Raw genomic sequence first — 19,051 nt, 5'->3', positions numbered from 1 at the left:
GAACAGTAAAGGATGAAGGTCAGTATATGAACCTCATTATCTTCCTGTACTTCATATCACAATTTTAGGGTCTTTTTGACCCTAAAATTGTGCCACCAGGAACTAGATTGAACATAAATGAAATGTAACAAGATTGAGCATAAATGAAATGTAAATACGTGAGGACAAACATAGAAAACAAATTTATGGTTACCGAAAGAGAAAAGGCTAGGGGAGGGCTAAATTAGGAGTTTGGGATTAGCAGATACAAACTACTTTATATAGAATAGATAAACAATAAGGTCCTACTGTATAGCACAGGGAACTATATTCAATATCCTGTAATAAACCATAATGGAAAAGAATATGATGATATACATATATAACTGAATCACTTTGCTGTACACCAGAAACTAAAACAACTATTTTTTTTAATTGAAGTAAATCAACTATACTTCAAAAAGAAATTTTTTAATAAATAAATATGTGAGGATTTAAGACAAGAGATTTTGCTAGCCCTATCTTGGTCCAGCTCCAGAGGCTGGCTTTGAGGTATCCTGAGATAGATGCCATTATTTTAGGATTTGACTATTTGTCTGAAGCAATAATTGGTGACTTATTTTTGTCTCCCACAACAGGTCCCCTTCCAGAGATGCAAACCACAAGCAGTAATGCCCATATAGTTGCATAATTAAGAATTTATCCATGCAATTATTTTTTAATGTCTTATATTAAAATGTCAGTAGATGTATTGTCTTTTTAGTTTAATAGAATTTTATAATGTTTCTTTAAAAAACTATATACATTTCAGATTGTTATGCATAGTTTTTAGGAATTCATACATTTTGCTTTTTTAATTAGAAAAATTATATGCCTTAAAACAGACAGGTCTTTCCACCTCTGAATTGGATTATTCTGAGTTCTCTTAATTATTTGTAAGTGCTATTTAGTTGTTAATTGTTTCTTATTACAGACTAATCTGGTGGCCTCTGGTGCTAATGAATCTGAAATCTACATTTGGGATTTAAACAATTTTGCAACTCCAATGACACCAGGAGCCAAAACGCAGGTATTACATTGATTTCAATGTAATCAAAAGAACCAAAATCAGTTTTTCTACACTTTGTTTTTTTCACACAGAATATATTTGTTTAAAATCAGTTTTTAAATGTCACTGATTTTCCTTCAACATAGTAAAGTATTAATAAATATGTTTCTTTAGAGTATCAGTGAATCCTTCAATAGTAAATATTTATTTAGCACTTACCATGTGCCAGACACTGTTTGATATACTAGACTTATGGTAGTAAATAAAATAAAGTCTTTAATAATTTTCTTAGGTATAATATTTTATATAGTTTAGTATTTTATATAATATGGTATCTTAACAATATCCAACCTTACAATAAAAATCATAGACTAGAGAGGAAACTTATTTTTAAAAAAAACACTCAACCTGTTTCTTATGTAATTCTAATAAGTTGAGAAAGAACAATCCTCCCCCTGCCTCCTTGAGTTTCTTTATGTTGTATAGACCAGTGGTCCCCAACCTTTTCGGCACCAGGGACTGGTTTCACAGAAGACAGTTTTTCCACGGACTGGGGTGGGGGGGTGGTTTTGGGATGATTCAAGTGCCTTATATTTATTGTGCATTTTATTTCTATTATTATTACATTGTAATATATAATGAAATAATTACACAACTCACCATAATGCCGACAGGAGGTGGAGCTCAGGCAGTAATGTGAGCAATGGGGAGCAGCTGTAGATACAGATCAGATGAAGCTTCGCTCATTCACCCGCCGCTCACCTCCTGCTGTGTGGCCTGGTTCCTAGCAGGCCGTGGACTGGTACCGGTCCGGGGGTTGGGGACCCCTGGTATGGACTATTCAATTTGAGTAGCCATTATAACGGGCCCTAACATTTTGGTAATCTGAAAGGTAGCATAATAATAGTGTGTGGCCTACCATTTATTAAAGATAGTTTTCTAGGTCTAGGTTGTAACTTTTGCTCTGCTTAGATGTCTGTCATATTGACCAGCATCTACTTTGTGGTCTGTTATCTACCTTGGAGCAGTTGCAAAGTAAAGAAACAGTGCTTGGTTTGTAACAGGAGCTTAATAAATGCCTGGTGATAAACAAGGTAAAATACTTGAATTGGCATATACCTGAGCCTTAAACTCTATTGCATGATGTTGAGAACTTAAAAATATAAAAATAAATTTTTGGAATGAATAGATCCGATTTTTAAGTAATCCAGTTTTTAAAAAGAATTATATTTTGTAGTTAAATTTGATTATTATTGAGAAATGGCTTTTAGTAGTTTATTCCTTATAGCCCCCAGAAGATATCAGCTGCATTGCATGGAACAGACAAGTTCAGCATATTTTGGCATCAGCCAATCCCAGTGGCCGGGCCACTGTGTGGGATCTTAGAAAAAATGAACCCATCATCAAAGTCAGTGATCATAGTAACAGGGTAAGTTTGTGATTGATTTGTGACAAACATGTTTTATTCCTGCTGTAGCTATTCCTATATAGTTTGTCAGAGTAGGCAACAAATCAAATTTCTATAAAGTCAAATCCTGTCTTTTTATGGACCAATCATGTTGGAATGAGAGGTTTCTTCCTTTGGGGAAAATAATAAAATTCCTACTAAACCACACTGGATATATTAATGATGAAGAAAAAGATTGGTTAATCAAGGGGGTTATTCCATGATATACTGGTTGTTTTGCTTTGCTAGCTGTTACAAAGCATTATAGCAACTTTTTAATTCATCTTTAGCTTTCTCAAGAATGTAAAAATTTTCCCTGCTAGTAATTTTATGACTATGAAGCTGTAGTTTCCAGACTCCTGGCTTCATCTTTTCTGATTAGGCACTGCTAAAGTGAGCTGATGTTCTCCCACTTAACACAGTATATGCTGTTGTATAACACATTACATTTTCAGCTTTATAGATTCATTAATATTATGTCATCATGTGCTATAAAGTAATTTAGACACAGTTTAGGCCTTGTCTTGTTAATTTGTTTTTAATTACATTGTTTAGTTGGACATTTAAAAAAAAACAAGTTTGCCTAAATCAGAGAATACATATATAACTTAAAAACAACAATAATAATAACAACAACAACAAAATTTTACAAGAATGTTTCTTCAGGGTATTATTTTTCAGTGAGTCAAAAATTTTAAAACAAATTTCAGTGGAATAAAGTATACAATAAACATTTCAGTCATCTTTTGGAATACTTAATAGTATCTGAACTTCCAGGTAGTTCTCAATAATAATGTTAATTTATCCCATGTGAAAATTGAAATAGTAGTTGTTGCTTTAGACACTTTATCTTGATTTTTATGGTGAAATAGAGGAAAGATATGAATTTTTTTGTCATTTAAATCTTATCTCTTTATTTTAATTTTTCTGAAAGTATTAAATTTTAAATTTATATAAAACTTTTTCCCTAGTTACAATTTTGACAGGAGATCTCATTTTTGGTATAGAATTATTCTGGCCCAGAATGATTTTATGTATCAAAGGGTTGGCTGAATTGAAAACCTTTAAACTTTTTATGTTTAATACTACTGTTTAAGAGTGTTTAATAGAATTTAATAGCTGTATGGAGTTTTTTAATAAACTGAAATTTTAAATAAATAGAAATAGATTAAAATAATGATTAAATAAATAAGAATTCTTTTTTTTAATAAGCCTGAGCTGATGTTTGGTACTGTTTGCTTTAACAAAGGCATATTCCTCATGTTCATTTTGGCTTTTCATAAAATAGTATGACTAAAAATAAATAAATAAATAAAATAGTATGACTGATAAAAATGTGAGCCTTAACTATGTACAGATGCATTGCTCTGGGTTGGCGTGGCATCCTGATGTTGCTACTCAGATGGTCCTTGCCTCTGAGGATGACAGGTTACCAGTGATCCAGATGTGGGATCTTCGCTTTGCCTCCTCTCCACTCCGTGTCCTGGAAAACCATGCCAGGTATCTTGCTGCTCTTCCAAAAACACTTAATTTGTGTATTTAAAAAAATGTATTTACTTACTACTTTGAATTATCAGATAATTTTTTTTTATTATATAGTTATTTTTGGTTGGGTCTTCTTTGCTGTGCACGGGCTTTCTCTCTAGTTGTGGTGAGCAGGGGCTACTCTTCATTGCAGTGCACGGGCTTCTCATTGCGGTGGCTTCTCTTGTTGTGGAGCACAGGCTCTAGGTGCGCGGGCTTCAGTAGTTGTGGCACACAGGCTCAGTAGTTGTGGCTCGCGGGCTCTAGAGCACAGACTCAGTAGTTGTGACGCACGGGCTTAGTTGTTCCGTGGCATGTGGGATCTTCCCGGACCAGGGCTTGAACCTGTGTCCCCTGCATTGGCAGGTGGATTCTTAACCACTGCACCACCAGGGAAGTCCCAGATAATTTTTTTAAATTAGGGAATCTACTTTGTCTCTGTCTTGTAAAAGTCAATGTAAATGGTTTATTTTTATTTTAAGCAATAGTCATCTGATATTCTATACCAAAAAATGGTAATCAAATCATATCACAAAAACATGAAAATGTGTTAATGGATTTTCCACTACTTATTTCAAATAACAGTTAATAGATCAAAATTCTAGTATATCACAACATTTTGGGACAACTCATGACCTTATACAGTTTGATCTTTATTTGGTTCATCATACTTATCAAGAGTCTTCCGTAACATTAAATGTCAAGCAACAATTGAAAAGTTTGTTTTATTTCTGAGTGTTTATCTTTTTTTTTTAACATCTTTATTGGAGTATAATTGCTTTACAATGGTGTGTTAGTTTCTGCTTTATAACAAAGTGAATCAGTTATACATATACATATGTTCCCATATCTCTTCCCTGAGTGTTTATCTTAATTTAAAAAGCAAACATTTTTGAGAAATTAGGTGGTTCATTCTGCCTTTAATTTTAATAAATGTGTGGATGCTCTAAAAAAGGTATGAGAATTGTCTTGTGTTAGTTTTAGTAACATTAAATTTAGTTTGTGGGAACTCGCTGCTGGTCCAGTGGTTAGGGGTCTGTGCTTTCACTGCAGGGGACACGGGTTCCATCCCTGGTTGGGGAACTAAGATCCTGCAATCCTCGCGGCCTGGCCAAAAAAAAAAAAAAAATTTAGTTTGTAATTACGCACATTTCCTATCATTAATATTCAGGTACCCAGGGAGTTCATGCACATTTGTTCAATGTTTTTAAACGAGAAACAAATCCCTTTTAATGTTATAGTACTTTCTAAGTACTTCGGGCTTTTTTTCTTCTTTCCTGTTTGGGGATATGTAAACTAAAATTTTAAATCCCTTCACGCCCCACCCCCCCACCCCCACCCCCGCCCCCGCCCCCGCCCCGTAGTGGAATTACACACTTTGAGAAGTCTTAAGGTTTGTGACCTCTCCTTGAGCTTCTTATAAAGGAGAAAAGAGTCTGGTCAGAATGTAATCCTGTTTAGATATTATGCTTCAATAAGCTCTTTGTAAAGAAAGGATGATTCTGAGGTGTTTTAATATTTTTCTCACACTGGGTAAGGTTTTATTTATTCATTCAACACTTGCTTATTGAACACGTACTCTGTACCAAGCACTGTGCTAGGATTCAGTAATATAACAGACAAAAATTCCTGCCCTTTTATTACAGAGTATTGAGCAGAGTTCCCTGTGCTATACAGTAGGTCCTTGTTGGGAATCTGTTTTAAATATAGCAGTGTGTATATGTTAATCCCAAACTTGCAAATGTTAGCTTGATTTAGGCTCATAACAAACCTATGGTGTAAATACTATTATCCCATTTTACACATTGGAAATTGAAGCTTGGCAAGGCTAATAAGCTTGGCTTAGGTCTCAAAACTAGTCAAGTGCTGACTTCCAACCCATACATACTGATCCTAGTATCTATGGTCTTAACATTACATTCTACTGCCAATTTTAGGAGTGGTCATAATTTAGCAAGATAGAATACCATACTGGGTGCCAGGAGCAAATCAACCTCACTAGTTCTCAATTTTCTCCCTCTAGTAAATGCAAGAGTTGGAGTATATTATGATTATAATATGATCTTTAAGGTCCCTTCCAGTTCTACAATTCAGTGATTTTAATACTTAGTAAGAACCTAAATGTTCCTTAACATGTGATATTAAATATGATATTGATTTCTTTAAAAGGCTTTCTTGACATACCTTGAAATTTTTGACATGCATGATTAGATTCTAAAGAGCGGAGACAATAAAAGTTCATTATTGCTACAATTGGGGAAAGTTGAATATGGACTCTAAAGTATTGCATATAAATGATAAATATTTTCAGTATGTAATTGTATTGTGATTATATAGGAGAATGTTCTTATCCCCAGAGATAAGTGTAGAAGTGACATGTCATAATAGCTGCATTTAACTCTCAAATGGTCAATATATAGAGAGAAAGAGAAAGACATAAAGTAAATGTGGCCAAATCAGTGAATCTAGGTGAGGAGTATAAGGGTGTATATCACACTATCCTTATAATTTTTACAAAGATTTTAATGCTTAAAAAATAAAATGTTGAAAAAAAATAATAAAATAAAATAAAACGTTGGAAACAAAAGGCATTCTTAAATAATTTGGGTCCTTTTCCTATAGCGTATTTTCCTGATTCTGAGAGGACTTAGATTGTAAGAAATATCATCAAATTAAAAACAACTTTTGGGGAAAATAAAAACAATATATACTTTGATGATAAAGTTTATCTGTATTTTGGAAATTGAAAAACTGTATCTTAGAATTACTGTAATGTTTTCAGGAAAATTTAAGATTATTAATTTGTATGTTTTTGTTTTAAGAAATACACAAACGTAATTCTAGTTTCTAGTGTTTTTCTAGTCCCTGTTATCTACTAGCTGTATTTCTACTATTTTCTAGTATCCAGTATTTAAATTGTAGTTTCTAGTATTTTTCTTCATGGTCTGGTAATGTTAACTTTCCTTCTTTCATCTCTAAACAGCAGAGGCATGAATGTAGAAAAAACAAACTATTATATAGCACTTTTTTCTGGATGGTGGGATAGAGGGTTTTTTTTTATTTTTACAGGGGATGCTAATCTGAATTTTCAAAATATCTACCAAAAATACTACTCTGTTTATACTTAGTATAAAAAATCCAAAGGATATTAAAACACAAAAAGAATTATAAAATCAAATCTTTAGTATTTAGATCTGTAATATTTCTTTGTGAGGCAAATTTAAAATGCTTCCTTTCAGTTAAAAAAAACTCATGTAATAGGAGAACTACTCCAGTAACAAAAAGTAGAAAGTTAGTAAACAAAGAGTAGAAAACATGAAATAGATTTCCTACCCATCCATAGGTAAAACTTTTATTGTACATATCCTTATATATACATAACCCCATTTATGCAAGTATTTAATGTAATTATATGTTTTATACAAATTTATGTACAGAGTTAACCTTTTTTCATTGGTGCACAGTGTATAATAATAAGAAACAGATTTCTACAGCATAATTTTTTTAACATCTTTATTGGAGTATAATTGCTTTACAATGGTGTGTTAGGTTCTGCTTTATAACAAAGTGAATCAGTTATACATATACATATGTTCCCATATCTCTTCCCTCTTGCATCTCCCTCCCTCCCACCCTCCCTATCCCACCCCTCTAGGTGGTCACAAACCACGGAGCTGATGTCCCTGTGCTATGCAGCTGCTTCCCACTAGCTATCTATTTTACGTTTGGTAGTGTATATATGTCCATGCCACTCTCTCACTTTGTCACAGCTTACCCTTCCCCCTCCCCATATCCTCAAATCCATTCTCTAGTAGGTTACAGCATAATTTTTAACTACATATTTTCTCCTTAAAAGATGATCTGCAATTTATTATTACGCTGTCCGTGTTATTGGGCATTTGTTTTCATTTTTTGCTGTCATACACTGCATACTGTATTGAGTATCTTTGTAATGATCAAAGAGCATACACATTGCTAAGTTGCTTTCCAGAAAGATTATATGAAATTATACTTCTCTTAGCAGTGTGTGTCTCCAAAACCTAGAGAAAAATAATTTGGTTTTCTCAAGATTAAAAATTTCTTCATCTGTGTTTCTTATAGGGGGATTTTGGCAATTGCTTGGAGCATGGCGGATCCTGAATTGTTGCTGAGCTGTGGAAAAGATGCTAAGATTCTCTGTTCCAACCCAAACACAGGAGAGGTATGGGGAGGAAATGTTTCTCAAACTTACAGCTATTATAATATTTTATCTCTGGTTGAATAAGAAAATTTCCATATGAATTCTTTAGTACATGATTAAAATTAAGAACGTGAAAGTAGACGGAGGTGTATGTGAAATGTAACTCTAGCAGAGATTTTATTATGAGCATTATCTAAGCTCAGCTGTTTCATCTGGGGATATCAATCATTGAAATAGTGTCTTTGAACCTAGTAATCACCCCCCACCCGCCATTTCCAATCAAAGGTGTTTAACTAGACTCAGAAATACTTGGTTTGATTTATTTAATGTATTTTCTGGAAATAAGTGTCCTCAAAGTAGGAGTGTTCAAGGTTTGGGTCTTTTTCTTGCTTTACCTTTCCTGAAGATCCTCTTTGATTTTTGGAAATCAGTGGATGCAGGTTTTTAATCTCTCTTCTGAACTCTACAGCAAGAATATAATACTTTATAATAAAATATTTGTCATATGTTCTACCCATGGAAACTTAGATGGGGAATTTTACCTTATTAAATATAAATATTATATAAATATAATTTCATTTGCTTTGGGTTGTGGGCTAAAAATCTCTTTTGCCTAATATTTTTCTTCTTCTTAATGGTTGAATGGTTTCCCTCTCTTTCACTAGTGGGCAAGGCACCATGGATTCTAATTACAGCTTTTAAACTTTTATTGCAAGTGCCTTCCTAGTTGCCCTGATGGTATGCTAGTAAAAATAAGTATCTTTGATGGGTATTTTTTTTGTTTTTAATTAATTAATTTATGTATTTATTTATTTTTGGCTGCATTGGGTCTTTGTTGCTGTACGCAGGCTTTTCTCTAGTTGTGGCGATGCGGTGTGCGGGCTTCCCATTGCTGTGGCTTCTCTTGTTGCGGAGCACAGGCTCTAGGCGCGTGGGCTCAGTAGTTGTGGCTCGTGGGCTCTAGACCGCAGGCTCAGTAGTTGTGGTGCACGGGTTTAGTTGCTCCGCACTATGTGGGATCTTCCCGGACCAGGGCTGGAACCCGTGTCTTCTGCATTGGCAGGCAGATTCTTAATCACTGCGCCACCAGGGAAGCCCTGTTCGATAGGTTTTAATCTGTAACATTAAAATTAAAGCAAGCACTTTTGTTATTTGATTTGTGGTTTAAAGTTTTCAGTTGCAGTGATGTCTGTAAGAATATAGAAACATTAATGTTAGAGGAGACAAGAGAAAAAATAATAATTTTTGCTTCATAAGATTTGTAGACCAAATAATGAAAGTGTTTCATTTTACACTGCTTTCCCAAGTGAGTTCAAAATTCATGGAAATTACTGTTCTTTTTCAACTATGTAATTTGATAAAATGATTTTTTGCATATGCTTAGTTGTGTGTGCTTGGACTTTGAAGGAATAAACTTTTAGTGCATGCTGCAACTAAAAATTGTAATAGATTTTTATTCAAATGCAAATTAGGAATAGACAAGTGATTCAGATATCAAGAAGCTAATAGTCTTATAAATCAGTTTAAGCATCAAAGAGGAGCAGGCTAAATGCCTTTTCACTTTATTTTGTTTTCTTATAAAATAAAACATTATTTTAAATGTCAAGGAAGCCAAAGTTAAGTAAATTTGATTCATTTCTTAAAGCCATAAAACCTGTGCTCCTAAGAGCATCAGTTACCATCACACTGAGTTCGCAACAATTATTACATTATTACATTGTAAAGTTAGTAAACAATTATTACATTATTTATTTATATCAGCCATTTTTAATAGTTTTTCTATATTCTTTTCCTTCTAAAGAAAACTGGTAATGCCAAATTCTCCTTTGATTCTGCAATAATAAGAATGATGTGTACATGTTTTCTCACTTGACAAGAAGCCAAACTTCTCGGTGAATTTTTCCTTCTCAAGAATTTTTTTTGAAATTTGATCTTCAAATAATCTAAACGTGGTTCTTTGGATCTTGGCAGGCAAAGTCGGTTGGCTAGGACCCCATCGATCTTTTAGAGTTCAGCAAGTTGACCCTAATAGAGTATTCTGGTCTTTCGGGTGCATCCTCTAGTACCATTTCAGTAAAAACAGGAAAACCTCATTTTTTAAGATGTACTTATTCCAAATCTGGTCAAAATTTTGAGCAGCATTTCTTTTTTTTTTTATCATAATGAACTTTTCTTGTACTTTAAAGAAATTTTTACAATTGTTGTTTTTCCTGGCTGGATACTTTGTAAAAGTAAATGTTTAATAAAGTTGTATTTGTTGATCATATTTATTCAGCTGTTTTGGCTATAAAGTGGCTATACTTTTTTCTGACTTTTTTTTTTTTTGCGGTCTAGGTGTTATATGAACTTCCCACCAACACACAGTGGTGCTTTGATATTCAGTGGTGTCCCAGAAATCCTGCTGTCTTATCAGCTGCTTCCTTCGATGGGCGTATCAATGTTTATTCTATCATGGGAGGGAGTGCAGATGGTTTAAGGCAGAAACAAGTTGACAAGGTAATAAGAAGTGTTAAGGTTTTTTATTATAACACCTGAAAAAAATCATCTTACTGTGTAATTATTTTGAAAATAACTTTACTGATCAATGATACCAATTAATTGGATAATTGTGATAAAAAATTTTTTGGATATGACTTGAAAACATGTAATATAGTCTTGCATAAGTTTCAAAAATCTCACTTTATTTTATTTTTTAGCTTTCATCGTCTTTTGGGAATCTTGATCCGTTTGGCACAGGACAGCCCCTTCCTCCGTTACAAATTCCTCAGCAGACTGCTCAGCATCGTATAGTGTTGCCTCTGAAGAAGCCACCCAAGTGGGTCCGAAGACCTGTTGGGGCTTCCTTTTCAGTAGGTGGATTTGCTTTTATGGTCCATAAACACAAAGGACTTACAGTAAAGTGTTATTATAGGATCACTCAGATGGAAGAGGGCTGAGTTTGAGATATGTTTGTGAGTTTTCATCACTCAGAAAGGTTTCTCGGGAAAAGTGAAACCTACTCCCTTTTTTCTTTTTTCTTTTAAATTGTAATAAAATATACATAACAAAATTTACAATTTTAACCATTTTAAAACTTACAGTTCAGCAGTATTGAGTACATTCACCTTGTTGTGCAACCTTTGCACCATTCTCCCTACCCCACTTTATTAAACTTGTTTTCCTTCTCTATCTCTCCTTCCTTCATTCCTTCTTTTCTTTTTGAGAGGGTCTACATTCTAATTGTTACAAGGTCCACTATGGTTGTACATCTAAACTATAGCCTCTAACCTAGCAGCACTTACGACAGCACTAAAGCTGATATTTTGATTCTCCATCTCTCGTACTGGGTTCCAGACTCACGTGGGGAAGAAAGGAGTGTTATTTGTTGTCTTTATAATACTTCAGTATTAGTGAGTGGACATGCGCTTTTCATTCCAAAGATAAATATATAGTGAACATCCTCTGTTTGTCAGGTACCACTTTAGGCACTGGAAACATACCTGTGAACTAGATAGAGTCTCTGTCCTCAAGTAGCTTATATTGGGGGGCGGGGAGGCTTTTCTGTACAGTTTGATTTTTCTTTTAAACCTTGTCCATACATAATTTTATAATAAGTGTTTTATTATAACTAACTAGATGGATGGTTAGGATTCAGTAAGTAAAGTGGAAAGTGATAAAAGCAAAGATTCAAAGGCAGGAGAGCAGATAGTGGAGAAGACCAGACAAGAGGGATGAGAGATTAATTAAATCCCAAAGTGATGTAATCAAAGGTCTATTATTTAGGAAGATGAGAGTATGTAGTATGGTTTGGAAGGGGGAAAGACAAGAGTAGATGTGCAGTCATACAGCAGTTCAGTGCAAAAAGAATTAGGCAGAAAAATAGCAATGTAAAAGAAAGAAATCAAGAGATTTCAGAAGAGATCAATACCTAGACCTGAGGAATGAATTTGAGAGGCCAAAGGAAGAGTTCTGAGCCTGCTTAATAGGAGAATGACAGCAAACATGTACCTGGGAGCCCCCCCATAGAGAAATGAAAACCCCAATGAGTGGCAAAACCTAAGTGCTTATATGCTAGGTTGAACAAAGAATGGCAGTTGTGGAACAGTAACTAAAATATGTAGAGACTGATGGAGATAATTTTTTTTTTTTTTTTTTGCGGTACGTGGGCCTCTCACTGTTGTGGCCTCTCCCGTTGCGGAGCACAGGCTCCGGACACGCAGGCTCAGCGGCCATGGCTCACGGGCCCAGGCGCTCCGCGGAGGGGCACGAACCCGTGTCCCCTGCATCATCAGCAGGCGGACTCTCAACCACTGCGCCACCAGGGAAGCCCTGATGGAGATAATTTTTATTTAACAAGGTCTGTTTGTATAGAGTTCTCCCATCCTGGACTCCCATATCTGGTGATAAGGATGTATCTTTCGTCCTGGTGTAGGGAGAGCAGCTCTCACATGTGAGTTTCATCTCCTGCTTTCAGAAAGAAAAGAGGAGGTCAGGGTGCCTTTCTTGCTCCTGTTGTTTTTCAGTATTCTTCAGCTCAAAATAATCCTTAGGTCAAATGGCATATTTTGTAGCAGCATAATCCACCACCTTTTAAAACGTGGAGCCTAGAGTAGAAAGGCAAATACGTACAGCTAATAGTTGAATCAAAAGAGAGAGATAGGGCTTCCCTGGTGGCGCAGTGGTTGAGAATCTGCCTGCCGATGCAGGGGACACGCGTTCGTGCCCCGGTCCGGAAAGATCCCACATGCCGCGGAGCGGCTGGGCCCGTGAGCCATGGCCGCTGAGCCTGCGCGTCCGGAGCCTGTGCCCCGCAACGGGAGAGGCCACAACAGCGAGAGGCCCGCGTACCACAAAAAAAAAAAAATATATATATATATGTATGTGTGTATATATATATATATATACACACATATATATATATATACATACATATATATATATATATATATGTATAAAATATACTGAGGGTGTCTGGGATGGCAGAGGTGACATTTGCCCAGGCTTTGAAGAGGAGTAGCATTTAGTATGTGGAAGTTAGTAAAAGCAAGTAGGTGAGAAATTGTGGGGCACAGCAACTGGGACCTTTTATGTAGTAGGTGGGTGGTGTGAAGAGGAAAAATAATTGAAGGCTGGGGTCAGATTGTGGAGTAGGGGAGTGTATCACCAATTGCATCCAGAGCCAGAGTTCTTTTCCTTTAGCCGGTTTACAGTCAGTACGTTTGAGGGCCACATCCTTGTCGTTGGAACTGATTTTGTTTACTTGTTCTATTCTAGTTTGGAGGCAAACTGGTTACCTTTGCGAGTGTCAGAACACAGCCTCAGCAGGGAGCTGAGCAGCAGCTGCAGCAGCACCACGTGCGCATCAGTCAGGTCGTAACAGAAGAGGAATTCCTTAGCCGGTCAGCCCAACTTCAGCAGGTCGTGCAGTCACAAGGATTTGTCAGTTATTGTCAGAAGAAGATTGATGCTTCTCAGACTGAGTTTGAGAAAAATGTGTGGTCCTTTTTGAAGGTAAAGTTGGTGTTAAGCAATTTTATTTCATTATCTGCAAATTCACCTATTTCCATCATATTCTAAATCTGTCTTCCTGTTGAAGAAACAATCGAGAGAATGTGATTTGGGGATCTCCTGATGAAATTAAACCATATGGAGAGTACATGACCTAACACTTTATGTCAAGAGTTCTTCCTTCTCTGCTGTGAAAAGCCTAATATGAAATACTTTTTTAATAAGTAAAAAATAATATAATAGCTAATTTTAAGTGAGAGAGACATAACATTCAACAGACCTATTTTAAAATTAGAACATAGAGCTTAGTATAATAAAAACACAGAGTATTTAATTTTTGTAGTAGGTCTAATTAAGGAAAATGGGGAAAGAGGGAAAAGGTATAGGGGAGAGAGGTTGGAGGCATTTCTCATTCCTTTTACTGAGTTGCATTTATGACAGTAGAATAATAGAATTTTCCGGTTTGTCATTTTGTCTCCATGGGAATATCTATTTCTCAATTCTGTTTTCCAAAGAAAAGAAATCTTGAATGCAATCAGGTTAAATTTATTTTTATATTTTGTGAGTAAGTCTTAGTTTTAAGAAAGAGTTTTAGGACATCACATGTTTCACATAATGTGAGTTTTGCACTCATGTAACCTTTGGACATGACTTTGTTTTTACAAAAATTAGTTTAAATGTAAGTTTTATTCAACCTGGGTAATTAATTACTAGTAGGCTTACTATTTTAAAAAATAACTTCTTTAGAAAAACTTCTTTGGATTCTCTTATAAACAACCTTTTGGTTGATATAGTAAACTTTAGGTAATTTTAATAATTCTGCTTGGAATTTGAGCAGTTAATTAAAAATTAGGCCTTTAAATGCAATTCTTTGTTTCAAGAATATGTCTTCTTTTAAAGGTAAACTTTGAGGATGATTCTCGTGGAAAATACCTTGAACTTCTAGGATATAGAAAAGAAGACCTAGGAAAGAAGGTAAACTTTTGGAAAAGTTTAAAGGCTATGCTTACACAAATAAAATATTTATGTAGCAGAGGTGTTTTTATTTTTTAAAAAGTTCAACACAGATTGTTTCAAATCATTCAGTAAACATTTAATAAGAATTTATGCTTGGTTGCCAAAGTTTTTCATACACGTTGTTAAAGGTGAAACTCCTCATTGTACCTGAATTTAGAAGCTGCTAGAACCACCTTTAATTCAAACTCGATTTAAAGAGCTGTGTCAGGGAGAATTGGGCCTTGAAAGAAAAGAGGCTGTGAACCTCAAACACTGGAATGACATTTAGTTTTTTAAGAGGAGGTGTAGCCAGCGGCCCTGGAGGAAAGAGAGGGGGGAAACTTAAGAGATCACCCTGCATTCACTACAGCTTAAGTGATGAAAAAGAGGGTACTGTTTTGCACCCCCGCTGTTTATGCCTTCAGCCCACAATTCCCAAACTGTTTATTAAGTTGGTCCAGCTCACAAGTAACTAGTAAATATTTTGGAACAAGGGTGTTTTATTCTACTAAACCTGAATAAACAAAAAGCCCAAGTTATTTGCTTAACATTTTAATGTAAAAAAAAAAAAAGATTACTTTTTAAAAAAGGAGGTTATATTCCAGTTTTATAGTTTTCTTCTCAGAGCGGCTTAATAATTATTCCACAGTGTTGACATAAACAACAGTTAAAACACTCTGACTTTGGAAACCTTGAAGGATATATTTAGAATTCTTTGTATAATTTGTATTAACCCTTTGTCATTCTTTGAAAATGACTGAAGTCTTCTATAGCATTGCAGAATTATCGCATATGCGGAACAGGTTGAATACTGTGCACTCTGGGCAGTCAGTGCTGAGCACATTGAAGATTAGTCCCCTTTAATGTCAGATAGACCTGAGCTCACATCACAGCTCCGCTGCTTACTGGTCATGTGTCTTTCCTCACTCCTTTAGATTTTTTATATTTAACTTTATTATTAGTCTAAACTTCTTGATGCTATAACTTGGTTTGCAAGAGATTAATATGAAAGTTTTACTGCAAACCTGTTAGCAAAAAATGAGGAAATAAAATTTGATTGTCAAAATACATCTAGTAACAGTTCTTTCCATAGTAAGTCTCTGAAGAAATATTTTTTTAAATTATAGTTATTTTATTTAAAACAAAGTAGACGAAAACATGCTTGTTTTGAGGTTAGTTTTACAATTTGAATAGCAGAGTAAGATGACGTGTGAGCAATAAAATAGATCCATGTAACTGAAACTAGCACCATTGAGAATCAGTTCTGCAAAAATTTTATTCTTTTCTTAAACATGCTACCCCTGATCTGAATTTTGGATTTTTGCCAATGACAATGGCGTAAGAGGTGAACATTTGCTATATGCCTTGAAATAGAATTCCATTTGGTAGCTGAGTTGTTGTCTTTATTTCAGATTGCTTCGGCCTTGAACAAAGTGGATGGACCTGATGTGGTAAGAGAAGGCCTTTAAAAATAGCTACCTTCTAAAATTTTGGTTTAGGTCATAAAGAAGAAAATATAATTTAGGAAATTTGTTTTATTGCTTTACAGTTTAAAAACAAATGCTTATTGTAGGCATTTTAATACATGAATAATTCTCTTTAAAATAGCATAAGTTATAGCTAGTAGAGCTAGCTATAGCTAGTAGAAATTCCTATGTTTGAATTTCACAACAGAGGCAAAATGAAATCAGTGACTGCTCAGATACTTAACGTTAAGCTCTTTGTTGCTGAGGGACGTTTGGCAGGAAAGAAGTGTTAGGTCTTAGCAGTAATGGCTCCCTGCTTTTCCTCTAATGTTGTTCCTCAAATAAATTTACTTAGTGTTGCTTCTTATGATTAAACTAGCTCTGAATGTTGTTGGTTGGGTCTTTTGTCTTCCTTGTTCACTAATAACCTTTTAATGCTACATTCTTCACTTTCCTCTGTCATTGTTTTGTGTACCAAAGGCTCTTAAAGACTCTGACCAAGTAGCACAGAGTGATGGGGAGGAGAGCCCTGCTGCTGAAGAGCAGCTCTTGGGAGAGGTACTTATTTTTCTCATTTTTAAGTACATTGGGAAAATATGTGATATTTGTTCATCTCACATTGAAATATGGAAAATTTTCTTGACTACTTGTTCCAAAATAAAGCTGGAGTTTTCTTAGAGATGTTTAAGGTAGAAGTCTGTTTACTAATTTGATAGAAGTATCATCTCTAAAATTTTTAGTTCTCTGACCTAGCTTCTGGATTATATGGTTTAAAATTAACAGCTGATGTGAGATTGACTTAGTTTGGTCAGATGCATATCAAGATGTCAAATTGAAAAGATACTTTATTCAGAAATCCACATTGCATTGCATGTAAAGGTAATGTTTTTTCTTGACACATTAATATTTACAACTCACTATCAGTGGCATAAGCTTCTGAATTAATCTTGAACTTTGAGTCCAAGTAAAGAATATTTCACTAAATAATCTGATCATCCTGATTCACTATAAATGCATCCTGAGTTGTAGTGACAATTTTTATAACTAGGTAAAAAGAGTCCTTGAAAACAGAGTTGTATCATTAATTTTTTTCCTTTTAATTTTCTGAGTTTTTTTAAGCCACTAATATATAATTCTATAATTTACTTTTCTTGCTTTCTAATTATATTTCATCTTAGAAAATTAATCAACAAGTTCTTGTTTCTCATCTCATATTTGACTTTTTCATTGTTCTTTGTGATATGGGGATATTCTGATTATATAAAGTTTCTTACAACCTTTTACTAAGTTATAATTCCTCAGTAAACAGACTATTACAAGATGATTATTAAAAAATACTTTCCTTAGAAGTGGATCTTCTAACATTTATTTAACTCAGGAATACAGGATATGGGTAAAATCTTGCTGAAAATTTGAACTAATTTTGGGAATACATAGAATTGTAGGATACATTAAAGAAACGTACTTTCATTTATATACAACTGGACTAACTATGTATTATCAAAGAGAGGGCCATTTGTAAATACACTCGTGAATTAATAGGTAAATATATATTTAACAAAACAGTAGTCATCAATGTGTGCTTTCAGAATATTTGAAAAAATGTTGTTTAAGGTGGTAATATCTTCCCCTTTATCTTGATGATGCTATTATTATGTAAAATAAAACATAGTAGCTTACACACTAAAGATAACCAGCACATAATAAGTTGTGCATTTTTTCACTTTATGTATATTTCAGAAGTCCATATATAAAAGTTTATTAGTTGCTTTTTGAAAGCAAATTTGAAAAATTGTTAAAAGATTTTTTTGATAAGTTTGTTAGTGAATATAATCAGATCAGTATCTGATTTATTCCTCAGTATGAATAACAAGTTTTACAATTTTTTTTTTTTTTTTTTTTTTTTTTTTTGCGGTACGTGGGCCTCTCACTGTTGTGGCCTCTCCTGTTGCGGAGCACAGGCTCCGGACGTGTAGGCTCAGTGACCATGGCTCACGGGTCCAGCCGCTCCGCAGCATGTGGGACCTTCCCAGACCGGGGCACGAACCCGTGTCCCCTGCATCGGCAGGCAGACTCTCAACCACTGCGCCACCAAGGAAGCCCAGTTTTACAATTTTTTAATTTCAGTTTTTAAATTCTAAAATGCTTCTCTTTTGTTGGGGAGAGAATTAAGGTTATAGTTATTCTCCTGTAATAGTATTAACTAATTAAGCATTATTAACAGATGATGCTCTACTGTGCTCTACACTAAAATTATCCAATTCAAAAATGCTCCTGACTTTGAATTCTAGGCACTAACATTGAGATGTATAGGTAACACGAGCACAGAAGATAGATATTTTATCTCATGTGAGACAGATGTGTTTTTTCTTTTAATTTCTCTATAATCTCTGACACATTTTATTTTTTGTCGTCTTTTGAATTTTTATGCATAGAAGAGAAAGCATTTAAAGTATTTGCCAGCAGTATGCCTCCATTATATTTCTTTTCTTCTAAAGAAAGAAAATATTGAATTTATTTTTACTCAGTCTTACAAGTAGTTTCAGAAATTTGTAACAGAACTGTATATATTTTTACCAGACCAACCTGCTGTTCCAGGTGTGACTAATTTAAGAGAACACAAAATCTCTAATTGAATTTTAGTATATTTATAAATAAACTGTTTATATTGCATTTATATAAGGACGCCAGGTGGTTTTCTTTTTTTCACGACTGAGTCAGTTAAAACCGAAAGACTCTTATAACTATACCTATTAGACAGAATTTTTAGATGTGTTGAAACAAGATGTGTTGAAACCTTAAAACAAGGTTGTTTTAAGATCTGAATTAGAAAAATGTAAAAAAAGATCTAAATATAGTATAATTTAAAACATCTTGTGGGACTTCCCACAAGTGGGAAGTGGCTAAGACTTTGTGCTCCCAAT

The 19,051-nt window shown here is 34.4% G+C and overlaps 1 protein-coding gene across 17 annotated transcripts in view; it reads left to right on the top strand.

Moving 5' to 3' along the window:
- Positions 1–19,051, top strand: part of SEC31A (SEC31 homolog A, COPII coat complex component) — a 79,131-nt gene that overhangs the window by 23,988 nt on the left and 36,092 nt on the right. For 15 of the 17 annotated variants that reach the window (XM_070045592.1, XM_070045590.1, XM_060299574.2 and 12 more), the window contains 10 exons: positions 953–1,048; positions 2,316–2,456; positions 3,832–3,974; positions 8,100–8,199; positions 10,513–10,674; positions 10,875–11,027; positions 13,432–13,668; positions 14,566–14,640; positions 16,074–16,112; positions 16,608–16,685. In XM_070045592.1, coding sequence (XP_069901693.1) covers positions 953–1,048; positions 2,316–2,456; positions 3,832–3,974; positions 8,100–8,199; positions 10,513–10,674; positions 10,875–11,027; positions 13,432–13,668; positions 14,566–14,640; positions 16,074–16,112; positions 16,608–16,685 — 1,224 coding nt within the window. The remainder of the gene's footprint in view (positions 1–952; positions 1,049–2,315; positions 2,457–3,831; positions 3,975–8,099; positions 8,200–10,512; positions 10,675–10,874; positions 11,028–13,431; positions 13,669–14,565; positions 14,641–16,073; positions 16,113–16,607; positions 16,686–19,051) is intronic. The other 2 variants (XM_070045589.1, XM_070045588.1) reach the window with 1 other exon arrangement.

Source organism: Globicephala melas, chromosome 5, assembly GCF_963455315.2.
Source record: "Globicephala melas chromosome 5, mGloMel1.2, whole genome shotgun sequence".
Taxonomy (NCBI): domain Eukaryota; kingdom Metazoa; phylum Chordata; class Mammalia; order Artiodactyla; family Delphinidae; genus Globicephala; species Globicephala melas.
Note: the sequence above shows the minus strand (reverse complement) of the source record. Positions and strands in the feature narration are given on the sequence as shown.